This window comes from Raphanus sativus, chromosome 6 (genome assembly GCF_000801105.2).
Source record: "Raphanus sativus cultivar WK10039 chromosome 6, ASM80110v3, whole genome shotgun sequence".
NCBI classification, from domain to species: domain Eukaryota; kingdom Viridiplantae; phylum Streptophyta; class Magnoliopsida; order Brassicales; family Brassicaceae; genus Raphanus; species Raphanus sativus.
In genome coordinates this window covers 24,551,075-24,569,950 of record NC_079516.1, presented here as the reverse complement: position 1 = coordinate 24,569,950, position 18,876 = coordinate 24,551,075, and the positions used below count along the sequence as shown (strand labels likewise).

General features: G+C 37.0%; 4 protein-coding genes across 4 annotated transcripts; 3 read left to right on the top strand and 1 right to left on the bottom strand.

The window, feature by feature from the left end:
* Positions 1 to 1,459: 1,459 nt before the first annotated feature.
* On the top strand, positions 1,460 to 2,326 carry LOC130495666 (uncharacterized). Its single transcript, XM_056987104.1, has one exon. The coding sequence runs from the start codon at positions 1,460 to 1,462 to the stop codon at positions 2,324 to 2,326; it is 867 nt and encodes a 288-aa protein (XP_056843084.1).
* Positions 2,327 to 10,746: 8,420 nt separating this feature from the next.
* On the top strand, positions 10,747 to 11,547 carry LOC108810780 (RING-H2 finger protein ATL56). The gene has a single exon (XM_018582868.2). The coding sequence runs from the start codon at positions 10,958 to 10,960 to the stop codon at positions 11,483 to 11,485; it is 528 nt and encodes a 175-aa protein (XP_018438370.2). The 5' UTR covers positions 10,747 to 10,957; the 3' UTR covers positions 11,486 to 11,547.
* Positions 11,548 to 12,236: 689 nt separating this feature from the next.
* Positions 12,237 to 13,489, top strand: LOC108810648 (uncharacterized). The gene has a single exon (XM_018582752.2). The coding sequence runs from the start codon at positions 12,279 to 12,281 to the stop codon at positions 13,230 to 13,232; it is 954 nt and encodes a 317-aa protein (XP_018438254.2). The 5' UTR covers positions 12,237 to 12,278; the 3' UTR covers positions 13,233 to 13,489.
* Positions 13,490 to 15,150: 1,661 nt separating this feature from the next.
* On the bottom strand, positions 15,151 to 17,733 carry LOC108805876 (preprotein translocase subunit SCY1, chloroplastic). Its single transcript, XM_018577857.2, has 6 exons — positions 17,496 to 17,733; positions 16,998 to 17,155; positions 16,227 to 16,912; positions 15,824 to 16,037; positions 15,586 to 15,749; positions 15,151 to 15,514 (listed from the first exon to the last, which is right to left on the bottom strand). Exons 1-6 carry the CDS (start codon positions 17,687 to 17,689, stop codon positions 15,284 to 15,286), a joined length of 1,647 nt encoding a protein of 548 aa, XP_018433359.1. The 5' UTR covers positions 17,690 to 17,733; the 3' UTR covers positions 15,151 to 15,283.
* Positions 17,734 to 18,876: the final 1,143 nt, after the last annotated feature.

Below are 18,876 nucleotides of genomic sequence, written 5' to 3'. Positions count from 1 at the left end.
GTTTCAGAAGCTCTTGGGAGAGGTTCAGGAGCTACCAAAGGCACTGTCTGCATCATGGTTTTACGAAGGTTCAGCTGTTGATGAAGTTCTACAATGGTATTAATGTGCAATATCATGTAATGCTGGACACTGCAAGCGAGGGGAACTTTAGAACAAGGACCCCAGAGGAAGCTAAGAGACTGATTGAGAGCTTGGTGTCCAGCACCAGTGCCAAAAATCTAGATATGCACATGATAAAATCAGCTGTAAAGGATGACAACAAGATCATTGAGGTTGAGACTGGTTCTGTACATGAAGTCTCATTTGTGAAGCATGCTATATACCAGGATGAGGATCAGTACAATTTAGAAGAAATGGAATTTATGCTAGAGGAGCGCTTGAAAGAACAGCAGGAAATCACTGAGGAGCTTAATCTGCATTTGGATTCTCTCTGCAAAGAGGTGAATGGAATGATAGACATCACCGATACCCATTTCAAGATGTTGTGCAACGAAGTTTCCCAGATTGCAAAAACTGTGAAAAATAAAAAATTTCTTCAAAGGAACGACATTGTTCACTCTGATACTATTCACACTGGTACTGTTCATCCGGTTACTATTCATCCGATATCGATCGACACTGTTCATCCCATATCGATCGACGCTGTTCATCACGGCACTGTTCACCGAAATACTGTTCATCGTGATACTGTTCATCGTGATACTGTTCACACGGGTACTGTTCATCCGAGTACTGTTCATCGAGGTACTGTTCATCCCGCATCGATCGACACTGTTCATCAGATATCAATCGACAATGTTCATCCCGTATCGATCGACACTGTTCATCGCGGTACTGTTCATCGTGATATTGTTCATCGTGACACTGTTCACCCAGAAATTGTTCATCGGGATACTGTTCATCGTGACACTATTCATCCCGACTGGGAAGAGCAGCAGGTCGATTCCAGATGGGATAACTACTTTGGAAAAGTAATCAAACATGAGAAGTTGGAAGAAGAAGTCTTTTTAGTCGAAAGTTGCATGTCCATTGGTAACTCATACTTGTGTCGATTTACACAATCAGCTGAACATCGATCGACACCACTTTTAGGGTCATGCAGTACTGTTCAAATTCAGAGCCATTCAGATTTCGCTGTTCGACCCCCACATCCTCTCATCCCGTACCATGCTAAAACAGATGACGTCGAGCAACACAAACAAAACGGCATCGATCGATCTCCATAGGAAAGCATCGATCGACAGCAGCTCACTACTAATCTAGTGTGTTTACCAGACCCTTATGCCAACGGTTTGAATGCAACTCGTAACCCATCTCAGAAGCCAATTTGCTTAAAACAATGGAGAAGACCAAACAGCAACATGCAGATGCACCAGACCAAAAGCAATTGACTCTCGTTGAAACTTCTTTCGTTGAGAGTGTCGATCGACGAAATCCACCTGGTATCGATTGACACCAAATGGACGGACATGAACCTGTCATGGAACGGCAGGCAACAAAAGAAGTGATTCAGATTGGGAAGAGGTCGAAAGTTAGGTCGAAAGTTAGGAAACTCTATGTTCCCAAACACCTGAGGAGAGAAGCTAACAAAGTTGAACTTGATGGATTTCACAAGAGGGTGAAGAGAGTTCCTAAGGGTATGACTTTTGAGGAAGCCTATTATAGGTACAGACTTGGTAATTTCTTCAGAGAGAGCAGAGAGACAGAAAAGGACATTGAGATATTATTCAACAATGTCTGCCGTAAGCCTAAGAGGACTCTAAAGAAGGAACAAGATCTTGGAACGTTTCTGATTCCATGCTCTATACATAGCTACGATTTACCAAACGCCATCTACGATACTAGATCTGCAGTCAGCATCATGGCTATAGATACTGCTGAAGTATTAGGATTTAAGATGGAACCTTCAAAAGATAGTTTCACTTTTGTGGATAACTCCAAAGCAAAATCAGCAGGCATGGTCAGGAATGTTAAGGTGGAGATAGGGGAATGCACTATTCCTGTGGACTTTCATGTCGTGGAGTTCAAATCAGACAATACATCTTCCCTTCTTTTTGGAAGAGCCTTCTTGGCTACAGTAGGGGCAGTTTGTGATCTTAAGAAGAATAAGATTTGTCTGACTAATGTTGATGAAACTATCTTCTATGATATTGTGGAGAAGAAGAAAAGTGAAGAGTTTATTTCATGCATAGAGATGTTTGAAGATCCAGCGCCTACAACAAATGCAATTCGCGAGCCTGCAAAACCAGGACCAGCATCGATCGACATTCAGTTTTCAACATCGGTCGACAGTCTGTCTCAAGAATCGATCGATAAGGGACCTTAAGCATCGGTCGACAACTTACAAAATTCAGAACCGAATGGGACTGAAAATTCTAAGTCTGGAGGAAGGACCATGACAAAGAAGAAGAAAAAAAGAAAGAGAAGATGCAGATTTCCTGTCACTAGTCCCTTCTCAGTGTCAAGAAGAAAGTCTTGAGTGTAGAGTGCGCTGCAGAGGAGGTTCAGTTTCTTTTGCTAAGGTTAGAGGGCTATCTGATCCAAAACTGAAAGACAAAGGGGAAGCATCTGCAAGAGCTTTCATCAGCTGCATCAACCAAATGAGGAAAAGAGACACAGAAGCTTGTTTTGGAGCAAGTTCACATCCTCATCCAGATTAAATCAGACCTCCAAAAATCAAGCTAATGACTAAAAATAAGCGCTGAGTGGGAGGCAACCCACTGTTAGGTTTGTTTTAAATTTGGTTTTATTTTCATATACTACTGATTTTTGTTTTTAATTATTGCAGGTAAAAAAAAAGATGAATAGTACGCCCGACACTGTAGCAACAGTGCCGAGCGACACAGTAGCAAGAACATTGATCGATACTGTAGCACGCAAATCGATCGACATTGTAGCAAAGTTAGCAGAATTACCGTAGCAACATACTGTAGCAGAATACTGTTCATCAGAAGAAGAAAAAAAAAGACGATCCAAGGTTCCTGAGTTCTGCACCAGCATCAATCGACAACCGGCCGGTGTCACTTGACAGAGCTTCATGAGCATTGATCGCCACTTAACTGTGTTGATCGATACTAACATCAATGGCAGCATTGGAGACAATGTTGTTTAAGTCACGGGGAGGTTCTACTGATATTGTGTTTTAGTTAGTATAAAAAAAGATCCGAGTAGACGTTTGCCAGCAGAATCGACCGACAAGACCATGTCGAAATCGATCGACATCATCACATCAGCCACGATCAACGTGCACTAACCCACATCGATTGATACAGTTTTGGTCAGGTATAATGTTCTAATTTGTTAAATTTCGTACTTATGCTTTATGTTTTTCATACCACCGACTGTGTTACACTGGGGATAGTGTAATTTAAGTCTGGGGAGATTACTAACGATTATCTACTTTATGAGTCTTATTTAAAATGTTATCGAAAAGTTTTTATTGAGTCAAGAAGGGGATATAATCTTAATCGATTTATTACTTGTCATCTAACCACTCTTTAGACCAGTCTTAGATTTACTAACCGCAGAAGTACTAGAGATACTAAAGTGGATCAACCTGTCAATTATGTTTGCACTTGCTGAGATTGTTTGAAGGAACCAAAGCTGACCTCCAACCTAATATTGACACTACTTGCTTGTCTTGGGGCTTGGTATACATAGGATCGGAATCCTCCTACAAGTCTGGAAGATAAAAAGTCTGTGTGTTTCTGGTTTCCTTCCTTCTCTCTCTTCGGCATCTCAAGATATAAGTTTATAAAGAAAAGATTGATATGATTTCTTAAGAGGCAGAGGGATAGGTAAATTACCTGCGACCCCATTATTCTAAATCTTAAGGATGATCACATATTATGGAAACGAGGGATAGGTAAATTATCCGCGACCCCATTATTCGCTACACTTTGTCAAACTGTATGAGTTACAAATGCAACAATTTCAATGAGATGAAATAGATGGTCTGAATCAGCATCGAAATTCATTGAAATTGAAACTAATAAGAGATTCAGAGAAGAGAGAAGAGGGGAGAAAGAGACCAGAGAAGACTACATGTGTGTTCAAAAACTTGTTTGAGTTGAGTCCATATGTCCTTTGATCGATACTCCCAAGGTAAAGTCTATACTTTTAATTTTATGCAAGAAATGAGGTTAGTAGAGGGGATTGTCAGACAGGATATGTTAGGTTGTGGAACTAGTGGAATTTGGTTGCTATACTAGGATATTGTATAATGTGCTTCTAAGGTTATAATGTTTAATGATTTGTTTTGCACTACTAGAGAGATGATGAACTGAGTTTTTAAAATCTTTTGAGTCCCTACTGTTTTTAAACTTCTTTCAGAGAGACTGTGCGTTGGTTTTGCTTGAGAACAAGCAAAAGGATAAGTCTGGGGGAGTTGATATACCATGGATTTTATCCAGTTTTACCCATGGTATATAAGTGTTATAGATACTATTTATTATGTATTGGAGTCTATTTATAGGATTTACAGGTTCAGGGACGATTTGGAAATATATGGTGATTTTGGTGCCTTTTGGAGTCTTTCCCAAGTGCAGAACTGCACAGACGCTTCAGATGTTTAGCTCTCGACGGAGACCTTCCTACCGTTGGATTTAGCTAATATTTTGACACAAGATATAGCTTTGAGTTAGCTTTCCAATTCCACTGGTCTGAGGTCAATCCGCATCCTGTATCAGAAGTTATATCCGTTTTACTGAAGAGTGATCAGTATGCCTCGCGAGAGGAAGCTGTCGACTAGAGGATTGTATGTCGATCGATGCAGCACACTGCATGTCGATCGACAGGGACATCAGAATGTGGTCTGAGTATATTTCATGATCGACTGAAGCCCAAGAGTCACCACAAAGTTACCAAAATACCCTTGAAGACCAGAAACCCTATTTATGTTATTTTTAAGCCACTGTTGACGGCTATGTTTTCTACGCTTTCTATTATTCATTCTTCTTGTTCTAGGGTTTGGAGAGAAAATCATTCTCCTTCAGAGATTGATTGGAACTCCATTGGTTTTATCATTGATTTCTATTCCATTATTATTCAGATTATGATTTCTGTTATTGCTTATATGTCTGAGTAATTTATCTTATTAGGTTTAGGGATTTCGAGAGCATAATGTCAAACTATTAGGATTGCTAGGCTATCTATAGAACTTCTACATCAGGGTGATTTGTAATACTAGAATCTGGAATAGGTAGAAAACCATGAAAATGTGACTGACTATTTGAATCTAGAATCATAGGACGATTGAGAGACACGAAAGTGTAATCAATTAACGGAACCCGAATCCTGCTGGATTAGATACTTAGATACATACGAAAGGTGGTCTAGGAATCTAGTTGAACATAATTGATTAGGTCGTTATTGCTTGTCTGAGGAAGTATCGATCGACACTCAGGTCATAGTATCGATCGACGCTCACTCCTTGTTCGCGTGCGAGAGCCGGAACAACGATTTAGGCATCTGATTAGTAATTACATGCGACAGCTGGATTACTTGCTTATTGAAGTCAAGTTCTAAAACTGAATCTATAAACCATTAGCATCCTTGCATTGTAGTTTTGAATCTCTTGAATGATAAATCCCTAGATCTAGCTATTTCTCTTTATTGTTTACAACTTCAACCAACCGAACAACTACCTTGTTCACTTTGCTTTCATTTATCAATTGCTTTCATATTTACTATAAACTGTTTGCCTAGTTTAACTTTAATATCTATAGTTTAGTGTGTGCCTTAGCTCTCTGTGGATTTGATCCCTAAGTACTACAATCGAACCTCTTATTTGAGAGAGTAAGATCACTTGTTAGGGTAATTTGAGTGATATCAGAAGGATGGAGTAACTGCAAAGGGTATCAGAGATTGAAGATACTATCCCTACGAGGAGCCATCGTGGTGATAAGAGGCAAAGATATAATATGGGTTTACGAAGGAGTCTGCAGCGGAGAAGCTTCACGGTGATCGGAGGAGCATACCTGCTCATGAAGAACATGTGTATCAACGCGCCTTTCTTAGTCTCCAGGAAGATTACACGTGTTATATGATAAGATCAAAACCACCTTCATAAGTGTGCTTCTCTATTTTATTTTAGTTAAATATTTTTTTTGGGCTTTATAATTTTGATACCACTGTATTGGACTCATTTCAGTGAAATGAAAATGTTGACAAAAAGTTTCTTTTGTCATGTCTCATGATGTTAACTAGAAAAAAAATAGACATTTCCGACACTTGCATGGTATCCGGTTAAATGGGCCGAACAAACCCACACCTACATACAATACCAAAATACAATATCAAAAGATGACAAATCGAACCAAACCAAACAATAAATGATGAAACCTATAAGGTATGGTCAGTGTTTACTTAGCTTAACAAAAGCCACTTGATATCCGAGTGGAGTGACAAATCTATCATACCGATCCAGTTTAAAGTTGGCTCATCGATCATTTCCCAAACATTCCAAGATGTTCAGAGAAAAATCATTTTGAAGAGGCGTATTAAACACAAAATGTCTCAGATTGATAGATAGAAAGAATCCTAAACAATATAAAAAAATAGATTAACCAATCCACTTATCACCAATTAGAAGATATTTTAACTTAATAGTCTTTACCGAGAAAGTTGTTTACCGAGACAATTGTTAAAAATAACATTGCAAAAAGAAATTCCAATACAAAACAACATTCATCAGTAAGACGGTAAGTCGGTATGACTATCCTTATGACAAATACATATTTGGAACTAAACTACATACTCAAATGATCTATTTTCATTTAATTAGGAATGTGAAAGTGAATTTTGACTCACTAGCTGGTTCAACTCAATTTTTCTTGACCGAGTATAAATCTATTCTTAAAGAGTCATTTAACAAGTCACTTAATGTTAAATTAAATTCAATTTTTTTTTTTCAAAAAGACTCATTTAATAAATAAACTTAATTATCAAGTTCTTTTGAATAAATGTTAAAATTTATTTGAATAAAAAACCTTTTACAATTGGTGGGTATATATATATATTGAAACAATAACTGGTGAATATAATCTAGCTTATTGATTTATGAGTAAATGATATCAGAATAAAAACTATAGCTTTTGAGAGCCAAACCAAATCGCCATAACCGTAACAAACTGTGTGCTTCCACCTCTAGTAAGAGATGTGATCCGATTTTAAACCTACTTGTCTATGAACCGTATTATGGTTGTAGGATTCTGATTTGTTCATCATGTTTCCTCTTGTTCCTTTCCGTCCATATTGAATAAATGGAAACTTGTTCCTTTTGTGTTTTGATCAAAAATAGAATTATAAAAAATGAGTATAGAAGACCAAGGGAGCCCATAGGAGATTGTGTGTTGAGAAATAGGGGTACAGGAAAAGTTGACTCCATATATCTCGGTAGAAAAGTGTGTATGTTGCCTATGTCCCCATAAATTAGTATCTCCAAAATTCTGTCCCAACTCTTTGAGTATGATGATCCAAACAACTGGTAAGGAAGATCTTTCCAAATTTCTTCCGAAAAGAAACACCTAAAATATAGATGATCTCTAGCTTCAAACTGAGACACACAGAATAGGCACTTGGGATTGTACCATATTTTATGATTCAATCTCCTGTTGCAAGCTGATTAAGTATTTAAGAGTTGCACCTCAGAACCAGATGCATATGTACCAATCTACTTTTGGATTCTGGATTCTTGATTCTGGATTCGAGTCAACTGTCAGGTCTTTCTTGTGTTGAAATTCGGTTTGAAAGTGTCACTTCTACCTCTTTCCAAAGCCTAATAGCATATTTCTGAGTTAGTCCCTGCTATCTCAGTTTCAGAATTTCTTTTCCAATGAAAACCAGATGCTCTGCTCTATGATTTCAGAGTCGATATGTTTGGATCGTGTATTCCACTATGGCATCCAGATGCACTCCTAAAGCAATGCATCTTGTAGTTTCTGTCAGCTCAATCAATCCTTCCAGAGGTGACCAGTCATCAAATTAGAAGTAACCGAGCCACTTATTATTTTTACTTTGAAGAAAGATTAATGAAATCAATGGTCAATATTTCAGTAGTTTACCTATATTCACGATCCAAATGAACTGTTTCATTACATTCCAGTGATTCACAATGTCTTTACAGATGTACTCCAAATAAGTTTTAAACAACAAAGTTAAATTATTATCAAATTTAATTAAATTACAATTTATGAACGAATCTTTTTTTTTTAACTCAAACTTGCTTTAGTTAGATCTTAAACTTTTTCACTACAATAGAAAGAGGGAATTATCCATCCTCTTTGACCATAAGCATAAACTACAAAGGAAATATAAGTTAAAAGAGATATGTCTTCAATCGAAGATGACAGCGAATTCGAGACGAAACTTGAATGCGTCCGGAGAGCTTTCAGAACAAAGTTGAGCAGATGGAGAATAGTCACATAATGTGACGTTGAAGTCCAGAAGTCATCTACGAGAACTAACGAAATAATCTCGATTGCATCTTCACGTCCCGTAGAGACCGCTATATAAGATAACAAACTGATGAGGAAACTGAAACACACGCTCGGCAACGAGGCTGAGTAATAATCTCTTTCTAAAGAAATAGGGTAGGAAGGTAAAGATTTTTTCTTAGACAAGGAAGATGATCGAAATAGAACCGATCCCGGTGAACCCACCGGAAAATTCTTCAAAAAAGAGAAATATAACAATATTAGCAGAATAAAGGGCTCAGTGAATCCATCGAAAATCCTTTGAACATTTGTCACACCAATTAAATTATCACAATCCATAACCACGGACCTGAGGTTTGGTGGGTCAATATATGGGCTGACATAAGAAGAAGCCATTGAAACCAAGTCCCACATAGCTAAAACTCTCGGCATGTCAAGGAATCGCCGTTTGGTCGGGAGTTTTGAATCTTTAGGGTTTTCGCCGGGGTCTGAGGAGGAGCCGCCTGATGAGGAGCACGAAGCAACGGATAGTGTTAATATAACCTTGCCATATTAGCCTGGCGGAGGTGGAGCAGGCACTCCCTTAATGCATCGGATCTTACTGAATCCATAAGGGAGGCTTTCAAAACAGAGACTTGATGGGATAGAGATGAAGGTTGTCATTCTGTTCAAGCTATGAACTTCCAAATAGAGACGACGGGTCATGCGTGGAGCCCCACAGACAACAAACGTCCGTTCATAGGTACCAAAAGGAGAGAAAAGAACTTGTCGTGAGAGGGAGATAGATTTCCGGTGAGGAGTCTCTGTCTGGCGTTGAAGAAGACTTGACTCTCTGAGTAAGGATTCGATAAGGCAGCTGCGGCGAGAGTAGAGAGTGTCTGACCGAGCAGTAGCCACCAAGAAAAAGTTCAGGAATCCCCGGAGAACGAAAAAAATCCGGTGGGCTCTAAGCCACTTAAAGACGATCTCTAAAGAGGCCAGTTAGCTTGAGAGACACTCAAGAGGAGCAAGAAAACAAAGAAAGTGAGAGTGAAGCAGATAAAAGAAGCTAGAGAGTAGACGGCAGAGTAAGGAGCCCGACGTCGGCAGCCGTAAATGCCACCGGCATCGAAGAAGGTGGTTGACGGTGTTGCCTCGATTATCGAGTCTGAGAGTTTTCTAGGGCGACTCTCTCTTATCTAATCTATTAATTTAAGGTCCTAATTTTTATCTACTATAAAAAGTTATGGTAGGACCATTAATTAGTAACTTAACCTAGATTCACTCACATGTAATATTTGCTAACAAAAATACAATATATATCTAAATAATTATATTCTCAATAAAAGTAGTTACCAGTATAGATTGTACAATTATTATTAGTATTTATAAATGAATAATTATAGGTCTAATTATTATATCTCTCAAATAAAAGATAGTATAATGTTTTCCTTATATTTATTATGTAGCTACATTAAGTTATAACATATATGTGTCTATAGTTACATTTTGTATAAAAACTTCGATTTATACTAGGTTCACCTTAAAAATGAAATAAACATTATATTTTTAGTTGTGGTTTAATCGTTATTATTTAAGGTCGAACAACTATTATTAGGCCTGCGGGTTTGGTTTATTCGGTTAGTTCGTGTCAGTTTGTTTGAAATTCGGTTTGTTTGTATCGGTCAAAATATGGTGAACAAAAAAAATTGATTCGTTTAGTTTTGTTTCAAAACGTATTAGGAGTATTCGATTTTGGGGTTAATTCGGTTAAATTTTTTATTTCAATTAAAAAATGAATCATTTCGATTAATTTTGGTTATTTCAGTTTGGATTTTGGTTAGTTCGGTTAGTTCATATTGGATTTCGGTTACAGATGGTACTATTTGGTAAAAGATTTTTTATATAACCAAACTAATTGATTACCGAACCAAACAAAACCGAAAAATGATTTTTTATTTTCCGAACTAAACCAAACTTTCAAATCAAACTAACTGATAACCGGATTTTTCGGTTCGGATAATAACTACATGCCTAACTATTATAGTAAATAAATTTCATCAAAAACAAATTTCAGCAAATTTAAAATTTTAAATAATGTTATATACAAAATTGATATAAAATATATAATTTTAACCAAAACAATTGATAAATATCTGTGCACATGCACGGATTAAAACTCTAGTTTATTATTTTTTAAAAATGTAGCAAAAAGTGGTATTGTATTTTCTTTCTCATAGATAATATTTAAAACCTACGAATAAGATATTTATAGGATGAAATATTATTATATAGTAGTCCATACACATCTGTTATAAATATCCGACATGGAGCCAGAACAAAACCATATTAAAAGTGCTTTCACATGATCCGATCCAAAGCCCAAAGTAAAATTAAAAATCACTGACACATGACCGTTTCTCTGTAAACTTTTTGATCGCGTCATATATCGAAGCATTCCGTGTTTAGCTTCTCCCATTAGAATTCAGGTGTAAAAAAAAAACAAGACAGAGAAGCCAAAAACGAACTCTTTTTATTTTGCGATGCCTCCGACCAATGATAACAGAATCTCCGGCGAGCCACCGTATAACTCGGCGTCTACACCACCGCCAAAGCCGAAAACAAGAATTCTCTCTATACTCCTCGTAGGCGTTATCATGTTATCAATATTCTTTCTCTTTCTCCTCCTTATTGGCATCGCATCTGTTCTTCTTCTCCCTTTCCTCCTCTCCTCTCTCCATCGCCACCTACGACGTCGCCGACGTAACCGCCGACACGTATCCTCAGATGGGTTATCTTCAAGATTCGTTAAAAAGCTTCCACAGTTCAAATTCTACGAACCCACCACACGGTTCGGAAGCGTTTGCGTGGTTTGTCTTGATGGGTTCAGACAGGGACAATGGTGTCGGAACCTTCCCGGCTGCGGACACGTGTTCCATCGGAAGTGTGTGGACACTTGGTTGGTCAAAGCCGCAACTTGTCCTGTCTGCAGAGCTAGGGTTAGATTGAGAGAGGAAGATGAACAACAAGGATTGTTGAGATGTTTTGGTCATAGAAGAGTAGTGTGTTAGATTTGTAAGTGTTCTTGTTTTGTTTCAACTATAATTGAATAAGAAGTTAATGATTAAACATATTTTTATTTATTTTCAAGGTCCTATGTTTGACAAGTTAATAATCAAATACATAACCAACAAACTTGCACGAGAGGTGTTCTAAGTTTTCATTCAGCTATGTTTTATGTTTGTTTGTTTTTTCTACAGATTTAGCTTACTGAATCAGGTGTTGATTAGTTTAGTATAGATATTGTTGGAAAAAAAGTTCCTATGTTTGAATAATTGAATCTTTGTTTCTTTAATGTTTGGTCAAATAGTGTGATTGTTGATTTCTCTTCTAGTTGAATTTGATGACGATGTAACATTATGTTATAGTTTATGACTCATTCTTGATGACACCAATAGCTTCACTGATTTACATAATCCTTGAAGTCTCTAAGAAGATGCATGTATAGTTGTATATAGATGTAGACGTTTTGTTTTTTTCCCACGGTGTTGCTGGACCATTTCAACATGAATATATATGAAGTGAGTGTTCATCACGTACATTTGAACATGTTTCATCCCTTTAACACCTCTTCTAATTAATAAATGCTTCGGTTTCTTGACCTTGAATTCGTCTAAGTCTTTGTTTCTTTCTTTTGAGTTTGGATCAAATAGGTGATATTTGTTGCTCTATAGACTTTGTCCCGGTCAATGGATAATAGGAAAATGGGTACTATATAATATAAGCAGATGGTTACTGAATGTATAAACCCTCACCATCGTTTCCAAAACCAATATTCAAATCTTTTCATTTGTTTTTCTCTTGATGGCTTCGTTCTTGAATGTTCTAAGGGAGGTTGTGGGTATCTTGAATGAATCTCGCAAACTCTTTCTCAAGAACAAGAAGTTGATGTTCTGTGTCTTGGTATTCCCTATATTTCTCAATGGTGTAGTTTACTTGTTCAACGTCTATGCCATCAAACCCGAGATAACAAGCTTGATTCAAGAATCTAGTTTGTTACCTATGATGGATCCAAGCACCCCTGAATACTTAGCCCATCTTATGAAAGTCTTTGAAGATTTTCGACAATTTGTAGTTTATTCATATATATTTGCCGCAGTCTGCTCCATCTTCAACCTTTTATCGGTTATAATCATCGTTCACGCTTCGGCTCTTACTTATAAAGAAGACAACGTCAAGATCAAAGAGTTCCCGGCTCTGCCACTTAAATCTTTGAAGGGACCTCTTGTGACATATTTCTACATTGCTCTCTTCACTCTTGGCTATTGGTTTATCTTTTTGATAATCCTTTTCCCTCTTCTTTTGTTATCTACAAATTTTGGTTCCTTGGCAGCCAAGTCTGGGGCTTTGTTTGTTCTGTTCTCAGTGTTTGAGTCCTATTTAGCTATCGTTTGGTACCTATCTTTGGTCATATCGATCCTCGAAGAAACTTATGGGATCGAAGCTTTGGGGAAAGCTGCAAAGATTGTTAAAGGGATGAAACCGAAACTATTCATATTGAATCTTTTCTTTGGTTTATTGTCCTTTGGTTTTGCTCAGATAGTGAGGCGGGTTGATTTGAAACGTTCGTTGGCAGTTACCTTAACCACCGGTTTGGTTCTTATGAGTTTGATCGCTGCAGTGAGGATGTTTCAGCTTGTGACCTACACTGTTGCCTATTTCCAATGTAAGAGCCTCCAAGGCAAGGACGTTGAGTCGCTGAGGGATGTTGAATATACGAAACTAACCTCCACTGCGCTCATAGGAGCATTGCCTTGAAGTATTTGAATACAAGTATAAATATATATGGTATAGTCTCATGATTAAACTATACCTCTCATGAATCTTATTTTTTTTCTTCAAAGTCTCGTGAATGGAATGTTTGTTTGCTTTGGGAATTGGTAAGATGTATATATTATCGATAATCAGATGTTTGGTTGAATATCTGAGCAAATATTTGTTGGATATTTAAGTGATTTTTTTCAACCATTAAAGTGAAGAAGTTTAGATGAACAATTGTAATTGTTTGTAATTATAACCATTAATGATGAACAATTGTAATTTTTGGTTATAAATCATTGCAACTGTAGATAATGTAAGTCTTTGGTGATGAACTATTGTGATTGTTGGCTAACAAATGCAACTATTGACATTAATAGTTATAAATCTTGGTAAACCGTTGAAACTATTAGTGCTAATCATTGCAATCATTGATGTTAATCATTGCAATCGTTGGTATTCTATAGGAGTTGTGGGCAGTGAAAAATGACAACTTAACAACTTCTATAATTTGAGTTACAAAAAATCTGAAACTAAGTTTCAAAGAAAAAAAAAATCTGAAACTACTTAGTAGATAAAGAAAAAGAGAGAGATTATAGTTCAAAGATCATCACAGATTTTTAAGGATCGGAAGACATAAGTATTGAAGGTATATTTGTTATTCTTGTATCTTAGTTTATAATAGAAATGAAACTTCAATTGTTTTATCATACAAAGGGATTTCGTGTAATTCAAAACTTAAAATAAGATTGAAATACTTTTTAACGAAAATATGGTGATTCAATCATTATCCAAATATAGATTATCGACTCAAATTTAACCAACATCCAAATATAGATTATCGACTCAAATTTAACCAACAATATGTACTTTTGCTTTGTTTTTACGATAAGATGACACTTGGATAAGATGACACATTTGACCAAGTTTCATTTGCTCAACTGGAAAAACACCTTAGACAAAGCTTCCGGTGACGCTTACCATGAAACTAATAATAAATGTTGTAGTCAGGCTTGGAGAAATTACGGACTTCAGTCTAGAACTTGTAGTATTAAAAAAAAAGTCACATATGATCAAAATGCCAAAACCACTAGATTTACGATCAGTAATAATAAATAGATTGTCGACTTGTTGTTGGTACTTCAGCATCACAGACTAATAGTCTTGACTCTTGAGAATAAACATAAGTGTGGGAAACTTTTCTAGACTTTCTTTAGTTTTACATGTTTGGGCATGAAGACCGAACAGAAACCAACACTTTACAACACTTTGTAGTGGTGATCTCTGTTTCAAGAGTGATAACTTACATTTGCGTCAGCAGCTGATTAAACTCGCTAAAAGAGTCTCTCAAGCCCAGTGGGCCCTTGTAACTTCTAATCCTCGTGCAAGTTATGGAGGGACAAGGAAGAAGCGTTGGTTATGCGTCTGTCTGATACCGAGTGCTAGTCTGGTTCTGAGCCTGAAACTGTGGTACCAGTGTGATACATGTGGTATAACATGCGTACTTTTCACCTTATATATAATATCTATAGTTCCGATTCTACTTTGGCTACACGCTATATACTTTATTCATGATGAAGATAGATATTTCAAGTTTATACGTATGGCAAATATTTATACTAATCTATTGTTAAAATATGAATGTATTAGTTGATAATTACTGAGTCAGCTAGAACAATAGAGTTCCAAAACTCTATCCTCACAGATGGAACACTACCACGAATCTAACCTTTCATTTTGTTCTTAGCAAGCTAGATAATAATCTTATTGATCATCTAGAAAGCTTGTTCACCAACACGCCTGTTGTTGTCAAGAGAGTCCAACCCATCGTAGAAGTTAACTTGATGATACACTATATGTTCTCAATATGCGTGAACGGTTGGCCTCAGCTTCAAATACATATTAAAGAACGGTGAACAATAGAACAAGTTCACTTTTCAACATGGACACTATATATACTAAATCAAAGTCAAAACCCTTAATGTTGCATAGTATTTTCATACAGTACAATATGATTTGATGGTATTATAAGTAAAACAAAATGAACTAGTTTATGGATCATACTTGTCAAGCTCATAAAACTCAATGTTCTTGTACTTTTGCGAGATGATCTCAGCTTGAACCTTTCTTGCCGTATCTGTCGCACACCCGACAAGAATCAGAACAGAAGTTCCAGCAAATCCTCTGAATGCTGTCAAGTGAGTGATCTGTTCCACCACAGCAGGACCAGCAGCTAGAACAGCCAGAAATGCTGATCCAAGCACAGATATCCGTCCAAGAACCTGATGATGATAAACCAAAATTAGAAGTTTAAAGAAACTGAGGAAGGAGAGAGGGAGAGAGAGGATCTTACGGTTTTGATGAAGAGAGCAGTGCTTTTACCAGGCCGGACAAGAGGGATGGACGCACCTTGTCGTTTCAGTTGTTCACTCACATCGTCCGGGTCAAGTTGCAGGAAAGTGTAGTAGTAGTTGAAGAAAGCTATGAGAAGTATATTGGTTGGAAGATAGAACGAACCTGCAAAAGAGTTTGTGTTTGAACCTTTTTTAGGTCTCTACAACATTTGGCAAAACAGTTTTCAAAGGACTCACCTCCAGGGTTCAAACCATAAGCAACATTCTTCAGAGCAGATATGCCGGTGAACCGCGCTAGAGTCGCCGGAAGAGCAAGAGATGACGTGGAGAATATGATAGGCATCACTCCAGCACTGTTGACCTTGAATGGAAGATAAGCAGACTTCTGAAGCCCACCTGCTTTGCTGGTGTATCTGGAGGCATAGTTGAGTGGAATCTTCCTCTCTGCTTCCTGAAACACTTTGCTTATTAGACTCTACTCCATTACAAAGGTTATACTCCCCTCCGTTTCGCAAAAAGTGTCACTTTAACACATTTCAGGAAAGGCGGATTAAGATAATGGTAAAATATACTAATATACCCTTAGTTAATGTACAATTATTTAAATAAAAATGATGTAAAATAAACATATATTAGTTACCTGAACATACACGATTCCAAGTACCAAGAGTAGGAATGAAACAACAATGGTGGCGAGACCAGTATAGTTCCCTTCTTGTAAAGCCTCTGCAGCTGTTCTACCAAATGATGCAGGCAAGTAAGAGATAATACTCGTGAATATCAAAAGCGAAGTGCCGTTTCCAAGTTTCAGATCAGAGATTCTCTCCCCAATATAGGTAGTGAGTACAGAGCCAAGCGTCAACAACGTGACAGAGGAAACAACCCATTCAGTGCTGAAGTCATTCACGTAAGGACGAAGGTAAACCGCTTGTCCTATCGCCTGCACTATAGCAAACCCTACCGAAGCGTAGCGAGTGTACTGAAGGATCTTTTTTCTACCGGCTTCGCCTTCTTTCTTCTGAAGGTCTTGCAGCTTTGGATAGACTTGAGCAAGAAGCTGAAACACGATCTGTGCGTTGATGAATGGGACGATACCGAGAGAGCATATACCGAGTCTACCAATGCCTCCACCGGAGAATGTATCTAGAGTGGTCAGCAAGCTGTTCTGGTCCAAGTTGCCGACAAAGGCTTCTCTGTTGACTCCACCGAGTGGTATGTAGATTCCAAGGCGAGAGAGTGCTAAGAAGCCAAGAAGCTTTAGGAACTTCCCAGGCAATGGACCTTTGAAGAAATCTCCAAAGTCAATCGAACTGTCTTCAATAGCAGCTGAAAACATTCAATAGACTAAAGCATCATTTAAACATTCTAAAACAACACAAGTAAGTGAATGTATATGTAAGCTTAATCGGACCTGCCACGCCTCGACCAGAAGAAGGCTTGTCTCTTTTGCTACCGGAGGAGCTTTCAAGTGATGGAGACAAAACACTCAGAAAGGTTTCCCAAATGCTACTCAGACCAGAAGCTTCTTTTGGGTTGATGCCCAAGGGATCAAAAGTAGAAGCCTCAGAGCTGAACAGAGACACTCCAATCAGCAAACAATGTACAGTTAAGTGATAGAACAGCAACATATCAAAGTCCTATCGAACCAGACAGAACATAGGAAACACTAATTGGTCCTAAAAATCATTTTTTTAGCTTCATCAGCAAACAATGCACACTAAAGTAATAGAACAGCAACTATCAAGTCCTATCGAACCAGACATATCCTAGGAAACATCAAGCTGGTCCTAAATATCATTTTCTTTAGTTTTTTTTCAGGCAAAGCTGAGAACTTTAAGTCGCATTATCTATGGCAGGACCTATATAATCGATTTCAAGTGGAACCCATCTGATATAAGATTGAAAGTACCTTCTAGAGTTGATAACAAGACCGAGATTCTTCCATGGTTTGGCTTTACAAGTGTTCCTGGTTTTGGTCGGAACGGAGAAGCTTGGGATGTACAGAGAAGAGCTTCGGAGTCTCGAGGAGTGTTTGTGGTTGATACGAGACAGAGAAGCAAGGTTTGAAGAAGAGTAAGAGGAAACTTGGCTTACCGTTATCATCCTTATCCCTTCCGGCTTCCGTCTTCTCCAGACGAACGATTTCTTCTTTTTTTTTTATTAAGTTTATGTTTTTGTTTATGGCCAGGCCTTGTAGGCCCAGTATCTATTTGCGTCCAATCTTGTTTGGGCGTTTAGGACTTTAAGGACCTGACTGGTGTAACCGCAGCGGTTGCAGTTGCGGTTGCGGGAGTTTGCGGGTGCGGATGGTTGCGGTTTTAAGCGTTTTCTAGAGATTTGTACGACTGGTACAACTGTTAGAAATTGTTGCGTTTTCGGGACTCTCATGACTGGTAAACTACCAAACGCAATATCTGTTAAATAATAATTTAACAATATTTACATTTTATGTAATTATAAAAAAATATTAAAAATCATAATAATATGATAAATATAAAATTTATATTTATAAAATCATATTATTCATTTTAAAAATTTATAGAAAATATTTTAGTTTGGAATTTTTATAATATAAATTGAAATATAATATGAATACATTTTACAATTTCTATTATTTCAATTGAAATTTTTTATCGGATATTTTTACTATTATTTTTATTTATTCTGTTTTTAAAGAAAAAAATTTACCTTCCCGCAACCGCCCGCAACCGCAAACGCTAGCTAGAACCAGCTTTTGATTTTAAGAGGTTCGGAGCGGTTTGAAGCGATTTGTAGCGTTTGCTGTGATTGTTTCGAAACGCCAACAACCGCTATGAACCGCAAAAGCTGCGTTTGCGGGTGGTAGCGGGAAAACCAGTCTGCCCCTAAGAAGAGTAAGAGGATAATAGCTGTTCTTAAACAAAGAATTGCCCATGAAATAAACAAATTAATTTTCTGATTTTAGTTCTAAGAACATCTTTCTAAATATAAAAATATTCGGATAATTAAAATTTGAAATAATTTTCTGTTTATAAATTGTATCTTACATATATCTATATTATTAAAAAAAAGTACACTTTGAAAATGCCCCTAAATTTTTGAAGTTATTTACATTAGAATGTCACTGAAGTAATAAATTAATTTTCCTTAATTATAGTTGTCTTTTCTGATTTGTAAATGCATTTTCCTTAATTATAGTTGTCTTTATTGAACCTATATTTAAGTATGCTTGTTTTTTCCTATATTTAAGTATACTTATCTTTATTGAACCTATATTTAAGTATGCTTATATTTTCCTAATTTAAATAATA